Genomic DNA, 27876 nt, shown 5'->3' with positions numbered 1-27876 from the left:
TCGTATCATTCGTGGGCAGCGATCACCGAACTACTAGCTTCGACCCTGCCGACGTGCCCCCGTACCGATCCTTGTCAGCCAGGCCCAGGCCCACTATATTTCACTTGCTAACAGATTTTGGCTACTTCTTTACACTTATGACTTCGGTAAGCCTGCTTTATTTTGATTTTTTTTTAAATTTCTTTCACTATTTATTACGGAATTTCTTTTACGAATGGGTTTCACTGTTTGATAAGTTGGCGTTCCCGTAACTCCAGGGAGCTCCGATGCCGAAGGCATAGACCTAGGCGTCGGAGCTCCCTGGAGTTAGCGTTCGCGTTGCAAATCAAGTAAAGAAGTGAGGTTCTGTCTGAAACTCTTTTTTGGGGTGGTGAAAACTTCTTTCGTTTCTTCTCTTTTAATGTGCCTTTCTAGATTTCTAGATTCGTATTTTGATCATGAAAATGAAAATAGAATTCTAGAATTATTGAAAAACCAAGGCTCAAAAAAGTTCGTCAATATTCATGATATTGTCCATGATTTCTGCCCTTTTTGCCAAAAACTAAAGAACTCATTTGTGAATTGCTTGCTTGGTTTAAAGTTTTTAGCAATGCTGCCAACATTGTCATTGTTGTGATTCTTGCAGATATTTGTAAAGTTGTAAACCCTCTTTTGACTAGACTCTTGTCTTATCTATCTGAGCTGTGTCTGTGGGGCAGATATTTGTCTCTGAGTGAAATATTTGCCAGTTTCAATGAGTGGTTTGAATTTGCGAAAGCTTCATGCTGCAAAAATGATTGAATGGAAATTGGCATATAACACTGAAGTTTTGCAATTTACTCAAAAGTTTCTTGCCATAAATATATCTCATTCTTATTCTAGGTCACGAACTTCGATTTGTATTAATTAGCGTGACGTATATGGGACATTACATTTTTATTTTTGTATCTCATTTGAATTATTTGTTTAAAATTAAATTTCTCAGAACATGTAGACCATCATGCTAGAAAATAGGAACAAAATATAGAAACTTTCAAAATTAATTAATTATGCAAATGAGGTAGGTTCCAAAGTGAGATGCCCCGTACGTCACAATAGGCCATTTTCGTAATGTAACCAAATTTAATGCATAAGTCTTTGTGAAGTGCCTCAATACAAATTATTTCATTCACCTGGTAAGAATAATAGTATTTCAATAGACATAATCCAAACTGCATACATTAATCGTTGCCAGGTCGGACAAACATTATGGCTTGACCTACCTAGCAACAAAATATGCAGTTTGCATTCTGACTATTGAATTACTATTATTCTTATCAGGTGAATGAAATAATTTGTATTGAGGCACTTCACAAAGACTTGTGCATTAAATTTGGTTATATTATGAAAATGGTCTATTTGAACATAATTTGTTTAATTCTAATCATCAAAATAATTTTTTTTAAAAGATATTCTAGGAAGTTCTAATTTAGATGAATACCTAACAAAAGTAGGTTTAACAAAAATTACAAAAATTCTGTGTTGATTACATAATCAAATTAAGAAATGTGACGTACGGGACAACCCCATATAAAACCAATGCAAGATGTGAAAAAGGAAATGACCAAAAGGAGAATATATACAAATGTATGGTACTGTGTTAGGTATAAAAGTAGCTTGCATGAATCTTTTGCATGCTCACTTTGTTCCAACACAACTTGGTCTCCCCTACTTGTACCCCTGTCCTCCCATCTCCCTCAAGCTGTCCCCGAACTATTTGCTGGATGCGAAAGTCAACAAGTTTTTGGCCTCACAAAGTTATCAAAGTACAGCGTTGTTCAATAATTGTGGAAGGAAGCCAAGTCAATTTAATCACCAAGTCGGGAATATTCAACTAAAATTATACAAAATACTTTGAGGGACCTTAATTTGAAAGTACCAGGAACTGATTTAAAAGGAACATTGATGCCATCTAGGTTGCCCGATCGGGAACCTCTACGTACATATAGGTGTCATAGCATTTGCTGATGATATTGCTCTCCCTAGTAATGACCCAACAGAGCTCCAACAGATGCTTAAAGGTATAGACTAGTTTTGGAAACGCTGGGGCTGGTGAAGGAATATCATTGTAACAGTGGAAAAATACACGGGGGATCGGGGCGAAGTAGCCCCCAAAATGCCAAAAAGAGCCCCCAAAAGTCATTAAAGAGTCAAAAAAAATTTGCATAGAGTTCAATGCAAAACAAATTAAAGAGTGTTATTTTCATGCAATCAAGCTTGAAAAGTAGCCCCCAAAATTTTTAGAGTATTTTTTCCCATGATTGTAAGCAGATTGCTTGATAATACAACAGCCCCAGACAAAAGCTGCTCAGTCTTCCCAGAAGCTTGTAATGAGACCCCCTAACTACCAGCGCCATGCAGTCAGCAATGATGCAAGCTTCTGAGTCCAGACAGCATGTTGCCCTCACTAACAGGATTTCTTTATCCCTTTGGACCAGAAAACCTAAACCAAAGGTCAAGGATCTGTATCCTGGGCATATCGCCAACCCAAGCTTGAGGCCAGCTACAGTATCTCCATCCATCCAGTCTTCCTGACCCAAGTCAGGCTTGTCAGGTTCGGGAAGGCAGCTGATGACTGCTGCCGTCTGTGTCGGGCAGAGCGAGAGGATGATGAGCACCTTGTTGCAACTTGCCAAGCTCTATCATCTGTGCGTCAAGGCCTTATTAAACGTATTAAGGATAACCTCAGCACAAAACAGTTCGAAAAATACTTCGAGTCTCCCCCTGCGCTGTTCTTGGAGTTGGTGCTCTTTCTCCCTCCTGGCCCCACCAGCAATACTGCCAAAACACAGCTGCATACACTTACCCTTTATTTTATACACAATCTCCACACAACCCGTTAAAATCTACTTACATGTACCGCTAACAACCTTTAAGGACCCCTAACGACCTATGGAAAGCCATTTATGGAACTTTGGCAGACTCGCAGTGCAGACAATCTCTGATCTTAGCGAAGGAAGGATACAAGAGAGATAGGTGGAACATTTTGCAGAGTCTTCTGCAAATCGGTACTATTAACCATTTTCCAATTTGGTGCTGTGTTCCTGAATTTGATCCTGTGTTCCTGCTGTATATCCTGTCGTCCTGATCCCGCACCTGTGCTCCCTATTCCGTTGCCGTCTCCGACATCGTCATCTTTCCGGTTACAGCACCCATAGCATCATTGTCAGTCATTTCATCTCGTCTGCAAACGGCCGAATCAATACATCCACTCGAATCACGAAAAAGTCTACCGCGCTGTATGTAAGTGGCCATGGTACTAACAATTTCTAACTAACCTCCCTCTTCCAAACCCTTAGTGTTCCATTTATTTAGATTAACAAGTTAAGGATGTTAGTATATTTTAGTTTAAGATGTATTTTTTTTAGGGCTGGGACGAGTAGTCCAATGCTCGAGTACCCGCACTGTTGACAACTACTCGAGTACGATTTCTCGTACTCGAATGTTCGGCCGCAAAAAAAAAAAAAAAAAAATCCCGGTCACCTGGCACTGTCCAGGCCAGGCCGACGCTTACCCATGCCAGGGAGAGCGGCGACCGCGGGCATGGTGCCGTCGGTAAAAATGTTTCCCAACTCAAGCACTGTCAAACTCACCACTCACAAACTGGGACCAAATGTCCGGATTTCTGTTTGGACTTGGAGGCAAATGGATTATTCTGCCATCTTTGGTTTTGAAAACAGCATTGTTTACTGTTATTAGGTGGTCTGTCAACGACAGATCACCTATTGTTTTCGTCAGAATTTTCTTTCTTTATTTATTATTATTATTATTATTATTAGGTGGTCTGTCTTCGACAGACTACCTATTGTTTTCGTCAGAATTTTCTTTCTTTATTTCTTTATTTTTATTTCTTCCACTTTTTTGTTCACAGGATAACTCAAGATCCGTCCAGTCAATTTCTTTCAATTTTGGCACAGTCATAGGTCATTGCCATAAGACGTGACAGTAACCTTTTCAAGGTCATCAAGTCTTCATGACGTCATCCAGGCGCCATTTTGTGTTTTTTTTGGAAAATCTCAAATGATCATAACTTCATAACTGAAAGCCATTTCTCATTCATATTTACCATGATCAAGGTCAATATCAGTCCGGTCAATTTCAGGTCAGAAAACGCGCGCGTACGCGTACGTCCGCGCGTCAGTGCGCGCGCAAATTTCAAAATGCTCCAAATCGCCTCAAATTCATTTTGGATACGTTTCAGGCCATTTTACGCATTTCATAAAAATCACGCAAAACACGCATTTTTGCGCGTTTTCGTTCGTAGCGGCCAAACGAAGCATAATTTTCTAGTACGTCTTTTTGACGAGGGTATTCCTTATCTTTTTCCGAACAATTTGATACCATGTTTAGCTTTTCATGACCATTATTGGCGGAATTAGCGTCCGTTTAAAATACATGTCCGTACGCGCGTGATCTTGTAATACATAGCATATATGGGCAAAAACATGCCTATACAAAATCCATTATAGCTCTTTAGGAAGTCCACGAAACCCCCAATTTTTTCTCATATTTGGATAGAATATGAGTTGGAAATATGATTTTAGGTCTCATTTGGCCATTATATATATCGTGACATCATCATAATGGCCTTGGAACTCAAAAAACGAATTTGCATATTATGACGTCATCATATGTATAGCAAATTGATTGTATCTCTGTAAATATTGATTGATTTACTTTCAAACTTAGATATGTTGTAGCTGAGACAATTCTTTACAAGATCAGTGCCCATTGTTTTTCATTTTGATGACGTCATCATGGTGAAAATTTCAATTAAAGGCGACATGTCAGAATTTTCTTCATTTGCGTGTTATCTCTATGGAAGGTGAATGTCGTTCACATCATGAATCTACATGACACTCATCTTTGAGCACTATCTCGCTTATTCGTGCTCCATTTTATGCCAAAATTTGGTATGTTATAGCTGAGACCATGGGCTACAAAACCGGTGTACTTTGTTTTTTGATCAGATGTTGGGATCATGTCGGAATTTTCAATTGAAAGTTGAAATCGCACATTTTCTAGAACTTTGAAGGATTTTCTTTATTATTATTAGGTGGTCTGTCTTCGACAGACTACCTATTGTTTTCGTCAGAATTTTCTTTCTTTATTTCTTTATTTTTATTTCTTCCACTTTTTTGTTCACAGGATAACTCAAGATCCGTCCAGTCAATTTCTTTCAATTTTGGCACAGTCATAGGTCATTGCCATAAGACGTGACAGTAACCTTTTCAAGGTCATCAAGTCTTCATGACGTCATCCAGGCGCCATTTTGTGTTTTTTTTGGAAAATCTCAAATGATCATAACTTCATAACTGAAAGCCATTTCTCATTCATATTTACCATGATCAAGGTCAATATCAGTCCGGTCAATTTCAGGTCAGAAAACGCGCGCGTACGCGTACGTCCGCGCGTCAGTGCGCGCGCAAATTTCAAAATGCTCCAAATCGCCTCAAATTCATTTTGGATACGTTTCAGGCCATTTTACGCATTTCATAAAAATCACGCAAAACACGCATTTTTGCGCGTTTTCGTTCGTAGCGGCCAAACGAAGCATAATTTTCTAGTACGTCTTTTTGACGAGGGTATTCCTTATCTTTTTCCGAACAATTTGATACCATGTTTAGCTTTTCATGACCATTATTGGCGGAATTAGCGTCCGTTTAAAATACATGTCCGTACGCGCGGAATTTTCAATTGAAAGTTGAAATCGCACATTTTCTAGAACTTTGAAGGATTTTCTTTATTATTATTAGGTGGTCTGTCTTCGACAGACTACCTATTGTTTTCGTCAGAATTTTTAGGTGGTCTGTCGATGACAGATCACCTATTGATTTCGTTAGAATTTTCTTTCTTTATTCTTTATTCTTTATTCTTTATTCTTTCTTTATTTATTTTTATTTATTCCGTACACTTTTTTTGTGTATACGTTTACTCGAACTCGACCTGGTCAATTTCCTTCAAATTTCTGCTAGTCATCAGGCCCTATGATATGAAGTTCCCGAAACCTTTTTCAAGTTCATGGGGTCATCGTGACGTCATCCAGGCGCCATTTTGTAAAAATCAGGTCATTATCATATCTCAATAACGAGTAATCAAAAATAAACCATATTTAGTATACATCAACTTCCGGTCAAAGGTCAACTAAAAATGTCAACAAAATCCGTGCGCGCACCTCGACGCGCACGTACGCCCGCTTAAAATTTTTAAAATGCTCCAATTCGTCCCAAATTTTGTTTGCACACGTTTCAGGTCATTTTAAGCATTTCAAAATTTTCCGTCCGTAAGTGTCCCCGCGCGCGTTGCGCGCGCTCACAGCGCGCGTAAAAAGTCAAATTTAATTTTTTTTACATGATTTAGATTCCTCTTACCGTAAATGACAATTTACATTAATTTCAGTCACTCTTGACCTTTCATAAGGCCGTGAGCGCGCGTCAAAGTTCAAAATCCGCGCGTGCTGCTATGGGCAATATAATGCAAATTTGATCAAAAACATGCCATTTTAAAAATCAAAATAGCTCTTCAGATAGTCCATTGACCCCCAATTTTTATATCATGGTTGGAAAAAGCATGAGTTGGAGATATGAATTCATGTCTCATTTGATCCTCAATTAACTCATGACGTCATCATAATGGCCTCCGAACTCAAAATTTCAATTTGCATATTATGACGTCAGCAGATTTTTGAAAAATTGATTGTATCTCTGTAAATATTGATCAATTTTCTTTCAAATTTTGATATGTTCTACCTGAGAATATTCTCTACAAATGCATTTTTCACGATATTTCATTTTGACAATGGTATCATGGCGTATTTTTGCGATTAAAGGAGGCATGTCAATTTTTCACATTTTGCGTGTATTCTCTATGGGACATGACTTTTTCTCAAAACTGGATTCTACATTCTCGTCTTTCGCGAGCCATATCTCCGTCGTTTTATCTTTGTTTACGCTGAGCTTTGAGTGTGTTGTAGCTGAGACAATAAGCTATCACAAGTGTGCCCTTTATTTCTCGATCAGATGCCGGGATCATGCTCATATCTCACATACAAAGTGGGATTTGATAATTCCATTTTCCGTTTACGTGTAATCTCTATGGGAAATGTTTTGGTATATCGGTAACGCACTTGACTTCCGACCTCGAGGTCCCTGGTTCGAGTCCGGGCGTCTCCAACAATTTTTTTTCTTCACTTTTTTTTCTTTTTGACCTTTCACTCTACCATCTCCTTTGAATATTAAAACACGTACAATTGCAAATAATGTAATAAACAACCATATTTACTTTATTATTACCCTATTATCACTAGATCCATTACTTTTGGCGTGTAATCCTTATGGGAGATGACTTTTTCTCAAATCTGGATTCTACATTCTTGTCTTTTGCGAGCAATATCGCTGTTATTTCTGCTTGGTTTTTGTTGATTTTTGAGTATGTTGTAGCTGAGACTATACGCTATCTAAATGTTCTCTAATTTTGTTCAGTCTGATGTCATCGTGGTCTGTTGATGATAATCATCAACATCATCATGATCATCATGATCATCATCATCGTCATCCCCATTACTATCAAGATCATCATCATCATGATCATCATGATGATCATCATTGTTTACATGTCTATATAACTTCTCCCTTTCTCAATATAGTAAATATTATAATCTCTCATAAGACTTGAAGACAGACCACCTAATTCGTCCCCATGACGAATTAAATTTCTAGTTATTATTATTATTATTTATTTTTATTTCTTCCCGTTTTTTGTTTATCGGTTAACTCAAGATCGGTTGTGTTAATTTCTTTCAATTTCGACACAGTCATAGGTCATTGTCATGAGACGTGACAGTAACCTTTTCAAGGTCATCAGGTCATCGTGACGTCATCCAGGCGCCATTTTGTGAAATCACGTTATCCATCATATCTTCATGATGCATAAGCAAAGGTCATTCATATTCATATCACATATACTTCAGGTCAAGGGTCAACAAGTCATGTCATCAAAGGTCACATAAAGGTCATGACGAGCATGTACGCGCGCGTCAAAATTTTAAAATGCTCAAAATCACTTAACTATTAAACGAGAGTACGAATCAGGTTATTTGAAGCATTTCAAAAATTTCCGTCCGTACTTGTCCCCGCGCGCGGTGCGCGCGCTCACAACGCGCGGAAAAGGTCAAATTCAATTTGTTTACATGATTTAGATTCCTCTTACCGTAAATGACAATTTACATTAATTTCAGTCACTCTTGACCTTTCATAAGGCCGTGAGCGTGCGTCAAAGTTCAAATTCCGCGCGTGCTGCTATGGGCAATATAATGTAAATTTGATCAAAAACATGCTACTTTAAAAATCGAAATAGCTCTTCAGATAGTCCATCAAACCCCAATTTTTATATCATGGTTGGAAAGAGCATGAGTTGGAGATATGATTTCATACCACCCTGACTCGTACAAAGTGAAACAAAATCTTTATATTTGCATCTAAACTAAAGAAAATGTATTTTGTTGATGACGTCATTTTTGTCTTTGTTTAATTGAGATTATCTCGCTTATCAGTAATCGATTTTCTCCCAGATTTCGGTATGTTGTAGCTGAGATACTTCTCTATCAGAAATATAACATTCATTTTTCATTTCGATGACGTCATCATAGCTAAATATTCCATTAAAGGCGACAAGGCATAATTTGTCATATTTGCGTGTTGTGTCTATGGGAGGTCACTTTTTTCAAAACATGAATCTGCATGACAAGGTGTTTTGACCAGTATCTCGGTTGTTATTCAACAGTTTTCTCCCAAATTTTAGTATGTTGTAGCAGAGACTATTTCCTCTTTAAATTTTTCCTTATTTTTTCAATCAGATGTCAGGATCATGCTTGTGCTCATCATCATCATTAACATTATCGTTTTTATCATCATATAACATTATCATTATCATCATCATCACCTTTACTATCATGATCATCATCATGGTCATCATGATCATCATTGTTTACATGTCTATATAACTTCTCCCATTCTCAATTGTATCATAAGACTTAGACAGACCACCTTATTCGTCTTCGTGACGAATTAAATGTCTAGTTTATTATTATTAGGTGGTCTGTCAACGACAGATCACCTATTGTTTTCGTCAGAATTTTCTTTCTTTATTATTATTATTATTATTATTTATTTTTATTTCTCCCCGTTTTTTGTTCATCGGTTAACTCAAGATCGGTTGTGTTAATTTCTTTCAATTTTGACACAGTCATAGGTTATTGTCATGAGACGTGACAGTAACCTTTTCAAGGTCATCAGGTCATCGTGACGTCATCCAGGCGCCATTTTGTGAAATCACGTTATCCATCATATCTTCATGATGCGTTATCAAAGGTCATTCATATTAATATCACATATACTTCAGGTCAAGGGTCAACAAGTCATGTCATCAAAGGTCACAATAAAGGTCATGACGTGCACGTACGTGCGCGTCAAAATTTAAAATTGCTCAAAATCACTTAACTACTAAAGGAGAGTACGAATCGGGTCATTTGAAGCATTTCAAAATTTTCCGTCCGTACTTGTCCCCGCGCGCGGTGCGCGCGCTCACAACGCGCGGAAAATGTCAAATTCAATTTGTTTACATGATTTAGATTCCTCTTACCGTAAATGACAATTTACATTAATTTCAGTCACTATTGACCTTTCATAAGGCCGTGAGCGCGCGTCAAAGTTCAAATTCCGCCATGCTGCTATGGGCAATATAATGTAAATTTGATCAAAAACATGCCATTTTAAAAATCGAAATAGCTCTTCAGATAGTCCATTGACCCCCAATTTTTATATCATGGTTGGAAAAAGCATGAGTTGGAGATATGATTTCATACCACCCTGACTCGTACAAAGTGAAATAAAGTCATCATATTGGCATCTAAACTCAAACAAATGTATTTTGTTGATGACGTCATTTTTGTCTTTGTTTAATTGAGATTATCTCACTTACTGTATTAGTGATCAATTTTCTCCCAGATTTTGATATGTTGTAGCTGAGATAATTTTCTATCAGAAATATACCATTTATTTTTCATTTAGATGACGTCATCATAGTTAAATATTCGATTAAAGACGACAATGCATAATTTGTTATATTTGCGTGTTATGTCTATGGGAGGTCACTTTTTTCAAAACATGAATCTGCATGACAATGTGTATTGACCAGTATCTCGATTGTTATTCAACATTTTTCTCCCAAATTTTAGTATGTTGTCGCTGAGACTATATGTCATCTAAATCACCCCTCATTTCTCCGATAAGATGTCAGAATCACGCTCATGATCATGATCATGATCATTATCATAATGATGATAATCATCCTCATCAACATCATCATGATCATCATCATCATAATCACTACTACCAAGATCATCATCATCATAATCATCATTGTTTACATGTCTATATAACTTCTCCCTTTTTCAATATAGTAAATATTATTATCTATTATAAGACTTGAAGACAGACCACCTTATTCGTCTTCGTGACGAATTAAATTTCTAGTTTTTATTTCTTCCCGTTTTTTGTTTATCGGTTAACTCAAGATCGGTTGTGTTAATTTCTTTCAATTTCGACACAGTCATAGGTCATTGTCATGAGACGTGACAGTAACCTTTTCAAGGTCATCAGGTCATCGTGACGTCATCCAGGCGCCATTTTGTGAAATCACGTTATCCATCATATCTTCATGATGCATAAGCAAAGGTCATTCATATTCATATCACATATACTTCAGGTCAAGGGTCAACAAGTCATGTCATCAAAGGTCACATAAAGGTCATGACGAGCACGTACGCGCGCGTCAAAATTTTAAAATGCTCAAAATCACTTAACTATTAAACGAGAGTACGAATCAGGTTATTTGAAGCATTTCAAAAATTTCCGTCCGTACTTGTCCCCGCGCGCAGTGCGCGCGCTCACAACGCGCGGAAAAGGTCAAATTCAATTTGTTTACATGATTTAGATTCCTCTTACCGTAAATGACAATTTACATTAATTTCAGTCACTCTTAACCTTTCATAAGGCCGTGAGCGCGCGTCAAAGTTCAAATTCCGTGCGTGCTGCTATGGGCAATATAATGTAAATTTGATCAAAAACATGCTACTTTATAAATCGAAATAGCTCTTCAGATAGTCCGTCGACTCCCAATTTTTATATCATGGTTGGAAAGAGCATGAGTTGGAGATATGATTTCATACCATCCTGACTCGTACAAAGTGAAACAAAATCTTCATATTTGCATCTAAACTAAAGAAAATGTATTTTGTTGATGACGTCATTTTTGTCTTTGTTTAATTGAGATTATCTCGCTTATCAGTGATCGATTTTCTCCCAGATTTCGATATGTTGTAGCTGAGATAATTCTCTATCAGACATATGTCATTTATTTTTATTTAGATGACGTCATCATAGTTAAATATTCGATTAAAGGCGACAATGCATAATTTGTCATATTTGCGTGTTATGTCTATGGGAGGTCACTTTTTTCAAAACATGAATCTGCATGACAATGTGTTTTGACCAGTATCTCGGTTGTTATTCAACAGTTTTCTCCCAAATCTTAGTATGTTGTAGCTGAGACTATTTGCTATCTAAATATTTCCTTATTTTTTCAATCAGATGTCAGGATCATGCTTATGCTCATGATCATCATTAACATTATCGTTTTTATCATCATATAACATTATCATTATCATCATCATCATCACCTTTACTATCATGATCATCATCATGGTCATCATGATCATCATTGTTTACATGTCTATATAACTTCTCCCATTCTCAATTCTATCATAAGACTTAGACAGACCACCTTATTCGTCTTCGTGACGAATTAAATTTCTAGTTATTATTATTATTATTAAATCGGCGCCTTCAACTGCAACTCGATGTAAAATTGCAACAACAAAAAAAATATCGAATTTTTTTTAAAAATACATGGCGTCCGAATATTCGAGTATTCGCTTGTAAGCCTGGGAGTGTACTCGGGTACCTCATTACACGGTTGTGCACAGCCTTAATTTTGATATAAATAAATGTTGAAGAAAGGACAGAGATCTTAAAGGGACTTGGTAACATTAAGATGAAAGAAAATGGTGCTAAGGGAGTGTCTCCAATGCTAGATGTACAATTTAAGATAATCTGAAAGTTTGAGTGAAATAGACCATTATTACTGGTAATGATAACAATTGGGGAAAAAAATGATCTGATCGATTCTTCAATTCTCCCAACTTTATTATTAAAACTTAATTACATTTAAGGTGAATGTAAATCGTCACAAAGCAATGAAAGTGTTGACAGATTTTTTTTTCATTGAAAAACGGTTGGGAAAATTCAGAAATGGTTGGGAGGAACAGTGACATCGTCAGAGAAAACCATACATATCTTTGTTGTTTGTAAACAAATTCTAGATTTTTTGCATGTTAGAGGGTTAGTCACCTCAAACATCTGCACCCAAAGACACTGTACAAACTTTCATCATTAGGTGCATTTATAATACTGTCAAATACCTCATTTTGAAAAGCTCAGTGATGTTTTGGAGTGTTTTAGTTGGAAATGTGCATGCGCGTCACCCCGATGCAAAAATTTTCCTCTTTCTGTTTTTCCTATGTTATTCTTTGTTTTTTCTTCTATAACCTTCTCTTACATGTATGTTATTCTTTATCACTTCCTTCTATCACTTTCTCTTTCTGTGTTTCCTTATGTTATTCTTTGTGTCTTCCTTCTATCACTTCCTCTTTTGTGTTTCCTTATGTTATTCTTTGTTTCTTCCTTCTATCACCTTCTCTTATGTTATTCTTTGTTTACATCGTTCTATAATTTTCTTTAAGGACAACAGCTAGCTAGCTAGTCATGTGACCTAACATCACGATGTTACAACTGCGAGCATTCATACTTGCCAAACACGCCAAAACATGCCAAAAGATCACACTTCGTTTCGGAATGTTTCGGGCTCGGCTTTTCTGCCGGTAAAGCGCAGTTGCCCTTGGTAACATCGCCGTCAGGCTCCGGTTTGGCATTTTTTGTCATGTTTAGAAGACAGTGTAAATGCTCCTATACACACAGATGGTGAGCACATGGTTTTATCACATGGCTTCTTAATTGACCTCTCACTGAGCAGCAGTCTCACTGAGCTACTCATGTACATGTAGGTGCATGCACGGGAGGTCACCAAACAGTAATTTATGCTGGTATCTAACTCCACCACATAGGTAGAGAAACTTCCTGATTGGTCACTAATTTTGATCAGCTCATTGCTGGGTGTGTCATTGGTGTGTGTTTTATATTCAGGTACCCATTTACACCTGGGTGGAGAGTGGCAAATGTACATGTACATGTAGGTTACCGTCTTGCCAAAGGACATTAGTGCCGTGGCAAACTTGAACCTGTACCTTGTGATCTGCAGTCGGGTGGCTTATCGACTAGCAACACCTCTACTATGAATAGCGACCCTCTCCTCGTATAATTAGCAATTTTAATGGGGTTCCTAACAATTTAGAGGGGCTCTAAGTCTTTTTTAAGAGCATAAACAGCTGGATGAGAGGAAAATAACTTGAAGATTTAAGCAGACAAAATTTAACCTCTTACACTAGTTTTGTACCATTTTGCTACCATTTTCGCAATCTAAAAGTTGTCGCACATTGCCATCTGACAGACATGTATGCTAGACCTCTTCTCTCCCTAATCCACTTCATAAAGTATAGCTGCCTCGCTATTATTATTATCAAGGATTTGATTTATTTTCATGCAGGTGAAGAACGATCATCAAAATGCTGGTCCAAATGCTCTCCAGAAATGGTTCACTTACGAGCAAGGCGCTCAGACATTGCCCTTGCCATTCCAAGCATCAGATAGTTTCTCAAGCTATGTTAGCAGTCAGAAGATATTCAGATCAGAGGTATGACTTTATTGTTCTGCTGTTTTTCATGACCCATGGTAGACTACTGTAAAACTTAAAACTTGATTGCGACCCTTTCTAGAGTTCAGATCGGAACTGTCAAATAAAATTATACTTTTGCCTTCAATTTATCTTCATAATAAAATACCGTATTTGCCGGCGTAAAGGCCACAGTATTTTTGGAAGAGAAAATATCAAAAAATCGGGGTGCGGCCTATGCGGCGAAAGAGTAAAAAAAATTTAAAAAGTAAGTCAAAACCAACACGAATTTGCACATATGGGACTAGATCTACGAACGGTACAATAACTATACATTTCCACACATCTTACCGACAATTTTATCTTGCATTGTTGACATGAAGACGAAAATAAACTTCCAAAAACAACATCTGCCGATAGATCTTGATTTAAGTTCGTGCCAATGCAACGCAAAAGTAAAAGAAAGGCCCGTTTAACAGAGCTGCCGCGAAGCATCTAGCACGCGAAGTCGCTATTTTGAATCCATTTCAATACACAAGAGAGAGGCGCAATGTATACATCACAGAAAACTCCTTATGCTAGCATCACTGTGGCATGGCCGAGCGGTCTAAGGCACTGATTTTAGTCACATCAACATTTGAACGCAAGAGATCGAATCCCGACTTCGTCAAAAATATTTTTTTTAATTAATTTTTTTAATTTTTTTTTCGAGCGGTCTTAGGCGGTGATTTTAGTCACATCAACATTTGTACGCAAGAGATCAAATCCCGACTTACACATTTTTTTTTTCATTTTTTTTTTTTAAATGTCAAAATCGGGGGTGCGGCCTATATGGTGCTGCGGCCTTATCGCCGGCAAATATGGTAATGGTGAATCTCAAAAATAATAAGGGGGAGTTTACTTTCTATTGTTTAAAACTTATTATACAGAGCCAAGACGGGGGCTTTTTGTCTTGACTATAAATCGATTTAAGCATGCATTTTGTTATCCTTGCCAGACCACCACTTGGCTATAGTATTGGTAGTTTATTTGTCAATTGGCTCATATGTAGAGATTTAAAGGGGAAGTCCACCCTGAAATTAAGTTAGTTTTAATAGGAGTAGAAAAATGAGAGAAACAAGTTCGTGAAAGTTTGAGCAAATTCCGATTAAAAATAAGGAAGTTAGGATTTTTGAAGTTGTGATCAATCAAACACAAATTGGCAACTCTATGACGTATCATGCGAGCTCAACTTCCATTTGCTCAGTACTAAAAAAATCTAAAATTTTCATTTTCCCTCAAGAAAAATTTCAACCATACATGCACCCTAAATATAATAATTGCAAATATGTTTCTATACTCCCCCTGCAAGGAACAAATATATATTCCGTCATCAATAACGAAGAAAACATGATTTTATGGAATATTATGCACAAAGCAAATGAAGGAGAGCTCGTATAATATTTAAAGTCACAGAGTTGCCAATTTGTATTTGATTGATCACAACTTCAATAATTCATAACTTTCTTATTTTCATTCAGAATTTGCTCAAACTTTCACTCACCTGATTTTCTTATTATTCTGCCTCTATCGAAACAAACTTATTTTGGGGGTGGACTTTCCCTTTAACAGGTCAGCATCAACCCCTTTCTTCCTTCTTTTATTCATTCTACCTCCCAAATGAGGCCTGTTTTCATCAGCTCGAGATAGCTGGATATTTGGCAATCTCGAGCTGATAATAATAATAATAATAGCTAGTTCTTATATAGCGCTTTTCAAAGCTCTTTACAGATATATATATTATTACCCCGGTCATAGGATTCAGGCTTACCCGCACACAATGCATGCACATTCTCCACTCCCTGGGGAGCATTCCAGCCAGGCGTCTTTTTTACAAGTGCACACGTGCTAATCTAACCACATTAGCTTTCGCATCCTACCGGGTACCCATTTAACACCTGGGTGGAGAGTGGCAAATGAAGATCAATGTCTTGCCAAAGGACATTAGTGCCGCGGTGGGACTTGAACCGCGAACCTTGTGATCCACAGTCCGGTGACATATCCACATGATGAAAGCAGGCCTATAGAGAGAGACCATTTCCATCCTTATTTCAAGGCACATCTCAAAGTTATCTCATCTAGACAAGACACTTATTGGGGGGGGGGGGGGGGAGGTGAAATAGAAAACAGTATTTTTCTGGGCAAAGGTGATTAAAGTCAAAATATGTTCCCCATTTTCCATTATTTTAATAGACATAAGATATGACAATGAAAATGGGACATTTTGAAGGAGAAAATAAATGCTTTTGTTTTTTAGAGGAATGTGTGTTAATATCACCTAACTGTTCCGAATAGCTCTTGCAGAATAACTTTAATCTTCAGCTATTTGTTATTAGTGTGAATGCACACGTAGCAGCTGCAAAGTTCAGGGGGCAGGAATGTCAATTCAAAGGCCAAGAGGACATTTTGTGGGCTATAAATAAAAGGAATGTGTGTTTATGACATATAACTTTTCCGAATAGCTCTTACAGAATAACTTTAATCTTCTGCTATTTTGTATTTGTGTGAATGCACCTGTTGTGGCTGCAAAGTTCAGGGGGCAGGAATGTGGGGTCAAAGGCCAAGAGGGCATTTTTATGGGCTATAAAAACTGTCAGGCCAGTGCTAGTGTATGCTGTGTGCATGTACAGGGTCACAGCTGGGTTATCTCACAAATGGTTTGGTTGGGCCAGGGAGATGGGAGCTAAAGCCTGAAGAGTGCGCAGTGTTAGCATACTCCATTTTGTGTTCTTTTCTATCTGGGCAGTGAGAGGGAATGGCTGTGCTGTCTTGAGTCTCTCCCAGTTTCTTGTAGGTACACATCTAGGTATCTAGATTACATCACATAAATACTTGTTGAATGAATGCTATGTGTTTGGAGAATGTGACTGTGTGATAAGCAAAATAATGTCTTGGGGGCAATAAATGTGCATTCAAGAGATTTTATGTGTCAGAAAAGAGAAGGTTTTCCATGCATGTGATGTTGATTCTCCCAGTTTCTTGAAGATTTAATTGCATACACTTGTTGCCAATGTACGCAGAATGCTCTTTGTTTGCAACATGTGATTTTTTTGTGTTGAACTCAGTGTGATTTATAGCAGTGTGTGCCTTTGAGATTACATAATAATAATAATAATGAGGTGAATTTTTAACATGCAGCGTTAATTGTTATTGGTTTTAAATGGCGTTTCCCATCGTCGGATAATTTTCGCCATGGCTTCTACCGTGTTTCTTTATGATGTATATGGAAAACTTTTGTCATTATAGATATAAATAAGGAGTTTAGAGACCAATATCAAGAGTGTGATTTATATTTCATTTTGTTTTATTAGATATCCCAATTTTCTCCCGGCAACTTGTACCATTTTGCCGATTTGAACATCGAATGTCAATTTGAACTGTTGTGAATGGAATCTATTTCTTTTTGTACAGTGTATGTTACAACTGTTGCCACAAGAAATACACACTTTTATGTCTTTTTCCTTGAACACCTGTTATCAAATCCAGATAGTGAGTTAATTCATCTCATCTAAAATTTGAATAGAAGAGTTCTTCCTAGATTGTGTGTACCGGTATGTCTACTTTGCCAATTATGAAAGATTGCCTTTCATTGTTTGATTGTTTTTTTAAAGATAAACTTGAGTTCTGGTAAATATAGAAAAAAAATTCTCACAGAATCCAACAAAACGTACACTGAATGTTCAAGATTACAAATAAATGACATTTGCCTTTAATACAAATCTGGTAGAAAATGTATAATGCTGAGTAATGCGCATAGAAATATAAGAATATGCTTAACACAGCTCACTATGAGCAAATGGGGGAACAATTGCAGAATACCCTACCACGGTTTTACAGAATTAGAACCAACAGTCTGGTAAAAATAGAAATATAGGATCTAGAACTAGAACTAGAAGCCAACTACCAACGACCATCGACCAACAGTCTGACAAATATCTTAGAAATTGAAACCAACGACCATCGACCAAATACTATTGAATGGAAGAGTCCAACGACCATCAACCAACAGTCTGACAAATATTAGAAAAAGAGACCAACGACCATCGACCAAATAGTGAAGCATAGGGTCTATTTGTTTTAAAGAGCCAACGACCAACGACCAACGACCAACGACCATCGACCAATGACTCACAAATATTAAAAAAGAAGCCAACGACCATCGACCAAAGACTCACTATTAAAAAAGAAGCCAACGACCAACGACCATCGACCAAGGACTCACAAATATTAAAAAAGAGGCCAACGACCAACGACCATCGACCACCCACCAATACTAGTCTAGTCTAAGCACAAAACTAATTTTTTTCTTTTGTATTTTTAGCACGAGACATTCCACTATTATAAGCACAAAACTATTATTTTTCTTTTGTATTTTTAGAACGAGACATCACTTGTTGATTAAAAAAGCACAAAACTATTATTTTTCTTTTGTATTTTTAGAACGAGACATTACTTGTTGATTAAAATATCTAATAGGGTCTTTGAAAGCAGACTAGCAGTGTAAGAGAGGGCACAAGGTACAAACAAATAAGTGTGTGGGACTATGAACGGGCTGGACATTTTGTGTTACTGGAATGTGCTTAGAATTCAAGTAATTCATCTATTAAATGACTATAACAGACAATAATCAAGACAAAGGTAAGGACAAGAATCAGTGCTTATCAATATAACAGACATTTTGCATGAAATACCATCAGGAAAGCCATCTAAATTTGTCACAAATTAGCGACAAACACACCAAACTCAGCGCTGCAATGACGCACAAAACGGCGTAGAATTCAACTTTTCATCCACCAAATGAATTCAGACACTTGCATTATACAATCTTCAATACCTGTATCACCGTTATCGCAAATAATAAAATCACAATCTATATCTACGGCTAATATATGAAGACTAACAATATGGTAGGGTATTCTGCAATTAAGCCCAAATGGGCGTTGAGCATGTTGAGGGTTTTTTCAAAGATGGATTCCCAATAAAATATATTAGACCCCATTCTCACTCACTTCCTAGACGGATCCACTGGATCTCTCCAGAGGTACGCTTCGTTTATGTTCACACTCACGAGCGTTAGACAGTTAGACCACTCTTGTTGCTTATCCGTAAAGCCTGAAGGAGCTAGACACCCTAGACTGCTCCTGTTGCTGGGGTAGCAAAGGTCAGCGGGTCAAATGTTTGCAAGGAACTTCAAACAGAATAGAGTGCTTCATCTTCTGCTATATTTTCTTTTTTTTTGTCATTCTATCATTTTCTCTTTCTGTTTTTCTAATGTTATTCTTTGTTTTTCCATCTTTCATCTTCTTTTTTATCTTTCAACTTTTTAATATTTATAATTTTCTCTGTCTCTTTCTTTCCTTATGTTAGTCTTTGTTTTTCCTTCTTTCAATTCTTATGTTATTCTTCTTTTAATATTCTATCATTTTTTTCTTTCTATCTTTCGTCATGATATTCTTTGTTTTCCTGCTATCATTTTCTCTTTCTGGTTTTCTTATGATATTCTTTGTTTTTCCATTTTTCTTATCTCTTTTCATTATCTATTCTTTATTATTTTCTCTTTCTGTCTTTCCTTAGGCCTAAAATAAAAACTTGTTGCATTGCCCTTTGCTTTGGGTGCCAAAACATGGGTCGGTCGGTCGGAAAAGAATTTTTTTTAAATTTTTTTTTTGTCGCCCTCTTTGTGCCGATATTTTTCAGATTTGAATGTTTTTTTGTCCCGCCCTCTTTTGGCTGATATTTCTCAGTTTTTAATGCTTTAATACATGTGTTTTAACATCATTCCATTGATATCTTTTTCACCTCATAATCATCCATGGTTTGCACGAGTGAGAATTTTGTAATAATTTGATTTTATGCATTTACCGGTATATCCCATTTAAACAAACAAAATACATATTTTTGTATTCATTAATAAAAAAAAATCTAAAAATCGGTTTAAAAAACTTTATTAAAGAGGCATGTTCCCCGTATTCCAGAGAGCGTTCAAAATACGTACCCGCTGGCGGACGGTGCTAGCTGCCTATTGACACCAACAGAATACGGCTCTTACGCAGATGGCATGTTCCGAATGCCCGGACAATACCGATTATCGCATACATGTGCCGAAGTAATGCCAATCGCAGTTCGGCTCTAAGATTCGGCTGCTGTTTCCGCCCACTTTCGTGACGTCGCGATCGTCAGCGATCAGCTGGCTTGGCGAAGGCAGGCCAGGCCGCGCGTACTTTGATTGACAGCTGTATGCAAATTAGAAGTCGATCTTCGGAACCAAGATGGCGATGACTAGAGCAGCGATAACTACACAGGCGGGAACGTGCCACTTTAAAATGCTGACCGTAGATTTTTAGATTTGTGGGTCGGTCGCAAAGGGCAATACAACAAGTTTTTATTTTAGGCCTTATGTTATTTTTCAATCTGTCACCTTCCCTTGTGTTATTTTATTCATTGTTTTTATTATTCTATTATTTTTCTCTTCCTATCTTTCCTTAATTATGCTATTATTTGTTTCTTTCTTCCGTCACCTCCTCTTATGTTTTTCTTTGTTTTTATCATTCTATAATGTTCTCTTTCTGTCTTTCCTTATGTTATTCCTTGTTTCTTCCTTCTAAAAGTTCTATCACCTTCTCTCATGTTATTCATTGTTTTTATCATTCTATGATTTTTTTTTCTCTATCTTTCCTTATATTATAACAGAAAACCCAAATTATGTATCATTTTATCAATATTTGTCTTTAAACACATTTGTAGTATTTTCCTCATTTCATCCTTCTTCATTTCTCAGTTTCATTTCTTATTTTGCAAAATGGATTTGGGAGGACTCTGCCCTCTGATATATACCAGTCACTACCACTCCTATCCTATTTGTAAACAACTGTCAACTTAATTGCAATGACCCTGTACACTGCAATCCCCAGTGACTGGCTCTTACCTCCAGCTCTTTACCTCCAGGAATTGGTATCAATACTCTCTTTGTCTTCATCCTGCTTCTCAAGAAGGAACAGAACAACATCTTCTTTCTTATCCTCAATTCTCTCTTCGAAAGCACACTTCTCAAAGTTTTCTCATCAAGTCAATGCGTTTATTTGAATGAGAAAGTCATCTGTACACATCTTGATTTGTTTCCTGCATTCACTGGGAGCAATTTTCTTTTACCGGTATCTCAATTCCAACCTCCTTCATCTCAATTGGAACATCTAATTTCTCTGCAATTCAGTCAGAGAACATTGCCAAGATATTGCTTGTGCTAGCCAAGTATAGTTTTGTGGTAATTACCTGTGCTGATTTTATGATACAATTTGAGGATCATGTAATATTTGGAACATTTATATATTTTGGAGGATTCACACCTGGATATCTATTGTTGTGTTTGGGATCGGTGTACATGTATTTGTAGTTATTGCAATATCGAGAGGTACGTAAATAAAGAGGTGGTACATGTAAGACTTGTATTTAATCGTAATAACTTATTATTTTATTTTATTGATAATCATTCTGCTCTAACCCTGTAAGTTACGGCTTTGATCGGATGGGAAGATCGGAGCGATGTCCTCTCACCTGTGATTGGTACATGTATCAGCGCTTTTTTTTTTTTTTTTTTTTTAAATGCCGAAAAATTTCAAGTTTTTGGCTTCCCAGTTCCCAGCTATGAATTTTTTTAAAGCATTTGATAGCCAAAAACTTGGAAATTTTCTGCATTATATTTTTTTTTTTAAATCTGCCGTTTTTTTCCCGATCATTTTTATTGATCGGTGATCGGAAATTATTATGCGATCACCCCTGATCGGCTCAAGATCGGTTACAGGCCTATTCTGCTCAGTGCCCATTCCTGCTTCACATTTCTGGGGGGGGGGGGGGGGGAATCTTTGCAGAAGTGTGTCTTAAATGTCATCGTCTTTCACATTATGATACAATTTAAGTGAATTTTTGTCAAATTTGGGGCTCCCAACAGTTTAAGGGGGCTTTAAAGTCTGGCTGTACTAGCCACACAGCGAGGTCACTGACAGGTGGCTATCTCATTAACTCAGCTCTCAATTAACATTAAGAAAAAGAGGATCATGGGGGACCAACAGGTACTGATTGGGGAAGTTTTCTATAAAGAGGGAGCAAGTAGTTACAAGTAATACACTGTGGCTTTTAATTAGAAACTGCACTTCCAATGCCTGGTATATGTTTCAGCATTTTGGAAGTCAAATATAATGATGGTGACTGGTGCCACTCATTTTCGAGAGGCAAAATGCTATCATTAATAAAGGACTCGTGTATACGCTGTATATTTTCAAGAACATGTGTAGTACGAGGTTAGAGCATTAACAAAACAAAAAACATGTTTAGTGTTCCCGCCCGCTTCCTTTTGGGGGGCCGCCGCCTCCTTTTTTTATTTTTTATTTATTATTATTATTATTCATAAATTTTTTAAAGAAAAAAAAAGATAAACAAAAATTACTAAAATTATTTATTTCTGATTTTAAAAAAGAAAGAATGCCCTGTGGCCATCTTGGAAAATTGCCTGACTGTCAGGGAAAATGTAGTGAGCGGCCATTTTGAAGAAGAAAAATGAGAGAAAAAAAGGGCCTCCTTCCTATTTTTCAAAAAGGCAGGACGCTAAACACGTTTTTTTTTTGTGTTTTTTTTGCCTTATACTAGAATTCATACATGTACATGCTATCTTCGCTATCTGCTCCCCTCTTGCAGGGCTGTAAGTTTATCCTACGATGTTCATGAACCAAAGCAGTCGACTGCCTCTGGGTCCCACCCAATACTCTTCCTACATGGTCTGTATGGATCTCGGAAAAACTGGGAGTCTTTGGGGAAACGCATGGCCTTCGAGCTCTCCAGGACAGTAAGTACAGGTGTACAGCCTCAAACAGATACCAGAGCTGCCAACCATTACGTTTTTTTAAATATTATTTTTACCTTTTTGCACATAAACCAAATGCCCTATTATAAAAATGTTGATCACTACTTATATAGTTTAAATAAGGGAAAGGCGTAAATATTCTCAAAAAAAATTTAACGCTGATAATACCAACAAAAAAAACTACCTACTTGAAAATAAAGTATTGGGTCCCAATATGAAAATAACAGCATGAGGAATGGACATTTCTACACATAATGATTTTAATGAATTCCTTTTTTATCCCTTGAAATTCCCTTTTTTTGCCATCATGGTTCCCTTTTTTGATTGCACAAGGTTGGCAGTGCTGATACATATGCAATCAAATATAAAATATGCAATCAAATGTGCATTGATTTCACTCAAATGATGCAGTCATTTGCAGATTTTTTAATTTTGTAAATGTTCTATTCTTAAATTGAGTGGGCAAGTCCAACTTTGTGCAATTAAGAATGATTTGCTGCATAATAACTGGGAGGTTCTCTGCCGTTGTTTTCTTTCTGCCCCTCCCCTTTGAAAATGATCAAGAGCTCTTTTGTGTATTTGAATGTCCAGTGTGAATAATTGTAACTTTGAGTAAACATCAAATTGTTTCTCTGTTGATTTAAATCTTTTGAGATGCTCAGACAAACTGCAAACTGGTATTCAATTTGATAATTGTCAAATTATCAAATTTAGTACCGGTATCATGATTACGAGGTGTGAAAATGAGTACATACACTATAGTATTAAAGTGACTCTGTAACATTGTTGAACGTTGATGAAAAAATTGAGTAATTTTTGTATGAAATGTTACTTATTATATTCCTTCTAATCTACTAGCCCTTTAACAATAACATGCAAAAAATTCATTTCTCAAACCACAAAGATATTTATGGTTTTCTTTGAAGGCATCACTGTGCAACACCCTCTAACAGTGATTGACAGTAAATTCTCCCAACCATTTTTGAATTTTCCCAACTGTTTTTCCATGAAATTCATTTTCAAAGCTTATATTTTGAATGGAACCAATACATACATGGAGAGGAAAACATGTTTTGTTGATTGGTGCACTTGAATCATTCCATGTTCTAACTCTTTATCATAGATTGTGACCATCGATGCTCGTAACCATGGCCAGAGCAGCCATTCATCTACCATGAGCTATGAAGCGATGGCCAACGATGTCTTGACCCTGATGGAGCTTGACCTCATGATTGACCGATGCGACCTCGTAGGTCACAGTATGGGAGGTCGCACAGCAATGGCCCTAGCAATGTCTCATGTAGGTCAACTGTATTTTTCATTCATTCATGGTTGCTGTGTTTGATAGACAAGCATCTAACAAGCTTTTGGTAGTCAAAGACAACTTTTATTGCAAGAAGTATGATGAATATTTGAATACAATTGTAAGCTGGGCTCCGTAGCACAGAGCTTAGCAATTTTCGCAATTAATTGCACTGATGCATTGATCACCGTGTGAAATCAATCACCAAAAATCAATTGTAAGATCAATTGCTATTAAAGTTTACGTGTTACGGGGCACTAATCCTACTATTTATATGTCGTTAAGACATGGACGTTTGCCAAAAAGCTGATTCCTTTGCTGGAAAATATGAGAGAGAATTACGATAATCAAAGGGAAAAAATTTGATGTACTTCCTTACAACTTCATACTGATGGAAATTTTGCCATCAGTATTACACGTAACTACCTTGGCAACATAACTCATCAGCCAATCGAATCAAGGTTTCCATGGCCCTGACCACTGATCGATATTGTTACACCTCTTTGTATTCACCCCCTTCCCCCTGTGGAAAAAACAACAACAGCAAAACAAATCGTCTTTTGCGCAGAATTGTGAGGCATGTGTGAATTATCTACCGTATGTAAAGATATCTGACCATTTTTCATGAGACTTACGTTCCCATCATGATAATAAGTAAATACAGCCAACATTTCTCATTTCTCTCCACTATTCTCATTTGAAATTAGCTCTTCACACTGAGAAGGAAAATTACATGTTTCAGTAAGCTTCTTCAGATCTGTGTCATAGCTGGCGCTGTTGGCGATGCAGGAGGACAATATGGTAAAATGTGATCATATGTTGAAGAAAGAGTACCGGTACATTGTCCAGGGTTTCTGTTCTCCATCAGCAACAGTACTAACTATGACATAGGTCTGAAGAAGCTTGCAGCACAGCAAGCGAAAGCATACCAAAATGAGTAATTTTTCTACTGATTGTGAAGGAAGAACTATTTCTCAAGTTTCATCACCAATCAGCTAAACGTCTTGATACCTCAGTCACACCGCCAAACCGACTTTAAAGAGAAGGTCGAGTTCTGGGAAGAGGTGAAAAATAATTTGTGAGCGTTACTCATTCTTTTTATGCAATGTGGAAGAACATCAGATAAGACATGTTCCCTGAAAAGCATGGCTCTTCAAATGCCTTCATATTCTAAATATGCATGTAACATCGTAAAAATCGGGGGGGGGGGGGAAGGCTTTTTACACCACGTGTTCGTGTAGTCCCATATACATCTTTCTGTGTACAGTGTTTGTAACTTTACCAAGACTTGGCCAAATTTCTTATCATTTTGATGATTCCAGAACCTTGCAATACACACAAATTCTTATATGCTAGATGATCAACCTTTTTTGGTCGGTTCCACACTGTTTCTTTCACAATGCAATCGCATGACCAGAACTCAACTTCATCTTTAAACCGGACCAATTTTGGGCCTTAGATGTAATGTAATATTTTTGTTTGGTCTGTTGACAGTGTGGTGTCTGTCTTGTTTGTGTGACTAAGGTATCGGTGATCTATTAATCTCAGAATGTTTACAGTCATCTATCGTTGCTTTGTCCCTATCTAGCCAGAAGCTCTGAACAAGCTAGTGGTCGTTGATGTCAGCCACATACCTGTGAAGTTGAGCGATGATGTCACACAAGCAGCTGATTACGTTCAAATCATGAGGGATGCCAAGCTCGATAACTCTGTGTCTTTGAGCCAGACTAAGAGGGATTTGGGCACACAGCTACAAACTGCAATTCCAGTAAGATTCAATTTTGCTAAATATTTGAATAGTTTGATGAAGTGGCTAATAAGTCTGTGACCAAGTGTTTTCACATCTGTCAGTTTGGGAAAACAGACTCCAAACAATGATGATGATGATAATGATGATCAGTTGTGTAATGTGAGAACATTGTTGACATGTCTAGCTTAATAACTCAGGCTAAAAGGGATTCCGGCACACAGATACAAAGTGCAATTCCAGTAAGATTTGTTTTACTTTTCATAAACTCTGTGGACCTTGCCGAGCTACCATCATAACGAGCTCAAGCTCTCAAGGAATTTCTTTTCACTGGGTACCTATGTATTGCGATAGCTCAGTCGGTAGAGCAGTGGTCTCATAATCCAGTGACCCGGGTTCAAAACCAAGGCGATGGGCTAGTGCCCTTTGGTAAGGCATTAATCCTCATTACCAGGTCCCTCAGAGAGGACCTAAAGCCGTCATCCGTCTGTATGCTTACTTTCAAGCATTTATGCTTTCTTAGCAGTGAGGTAAAATAACCATCACCATTGGTAAAGTTTCTACCTGGGTGATGATGGACAAATGTAGATTAGTGCTGTGGCAGAGATTCAAAATTACCCTGCACCTCAAGGTTCACAGCCTGGGGACATACCATTATACACCAAAACGCCTCTAATTGCAATTACGTCCAATTTTGCAGAATGTTGGAGTGCGGAACTTCTTGCTCACCAACCTGGTCCAGGAGGAGGGACGTCTGAGGTGGAGGGTCAACCTGGATGCCCTGGAGGCTAACATGGAGCATCTCAGACGGCTCCATCTACCACCTGGAGCAAGCTTTACCGGAGACACACTCTTTGTAGGAGGAGCCAATTCAACCTACCTCAGGTACAAACTTGTGATGTATGTGTGTATTGCGTTTTTTACAGATGTGTATCAATCAGATATGATTATTTTACGTCTGGGGACCGACCTTTAAACGTCACCATCCGAAAGACGTGACTTAGTTTCAAACCTGCGTCCTTGGATGAATGAGTTTGTAACTTCCATTGTTAGCTGGATTACAGGCACACGCCACAACGCCTAGTTAGACTTTATCCTCTGTTTGTTTTATTCAGAAATGCTGTTGCTTTGTATTGAAATAGATTTTAGCTAGGGAAGCACAATATTTCTCCATAAAAACGGAGGTGTTGTAGTTAATTCAATTCATGGTAATGTATATGAGGCTGTAACTTTAATTTACATATTTCTATAATGCTATATATGAATATGCATTCGTATTCCATGGTTTAAACAGAGAGAATATGGAATTAAATTATTGTTTTATGTTTTCTCTGCACTACAGATAAGTTTAATAATCTTCCATCTTGTTGTATATATAAATTTCTTGATCCATTTGTCATTGTCTTACTTCACTCCTTCTTTCAATACCCTTTCCTTTCTCTCTATTTCTTTCTCTCCCCTTCCTTCCTTCATCTCTCTCTCTCTCCCTCTCTCTCTCTCTCTCCCTCTCTTTACACGTTTCATCTTCCCTCCTTTTCTCTCTCTCCCTCTCTTTACACGTTTCATCTTCCCTCCTTTCTCTCTCTCTCCTCTCTCTCTCTCTCTCTCTCTCTCTCTCTCTCCTTGCTCGCTCTCTTTTTCTCTCTCTTCCCTTCCTTCCATCATCTCTCTCTCTCCCCCTCTTTCTCTCTCTCTCTCTCTCCCTCTCCCCCCCCCCCCCTTTCTCTCTTTATCCCCTTCTCTCCCTCCCTCTCTGAAATCCAGACCCGAAGACTACCCAGAGATCAAGACCTTCTTCCCGAATGCCAGCTTTGCGTCCATAGAGGGGGCCGGTCACTGGGTCCACTCTGAGAAACCTGCCGAGTTCCTGAACGCCATTCTTCCATTCCTCAGGGATTCTTCATGACACCCAAGGAATGATGTTTGAGCATCAACCTGCTTTTTTTTCCTGCTGAAAACAAGAACGGGTAAAATGTTAAAAAGTCAAATTGTATGCCATTATGAAAACCT

At 37.5% G+C, this 27876-nt stretch overlaps 1 protein-coding gene across 2 annotated transcripts; it reads left to right on the top strand.

Annotated features, from left to right (window-relative positions):
* The first annotated feature begins 1 nt into the window (after position 1).
* Positions 2-27876, top strand: LOC575326 (protein ABHD11). Of its 2 annotated transcripts, XM_030991969.1 has the most exons (8): positions 5-146; positions 2457-3261; positions 13798-13944; positions 22651-22798; positions 23940-24116; positions 25708-25887; positions 26567-26751; positions 27631-27876. In XM_030991969.1, the coding sequence occupies exons 3-8, from the start codon at positions 13817-13819 to the stop codon at positions 27770-27772; spliced, it is 960 nt and encodes a 319-aa protein (XP_030847829.1). In that variant the 5' UTR covers positions 5-146; positions 2457-3261; positions 13798-13816; the 3' UTR covers positions 27773-27876. The 2 variants fall into 2 exon arrangements, with proteins under 2 accessions (XP_030847830.1, XP_030847829.1); XM_030991970.1 differs by lacking the exon at positions 2457-3261 and having other exon boundaries at positions 2-146.

The sequence above is a fragment of the Strongylocentrotus purpuratus genome, unplaced genomic scaffold, assembly GCF_000002235.5.
Source record: "Strongylocentrotus purpuratus isolate Spur 01 unplaced genomic scaffold, Spur_5.0 spur5_scaffold_2, whole genome shotgun sequence".
NCBI lineage: Eukaryota > Metazoa > Echinodermata > Echinoidea > Camarodonta > Strongylocentrotidae > Strongylocentrotus > Strongylocentrotus purpuratus.
This window is presented reverse-complemented; position numbering and strand designations above follow the sequence as displayed.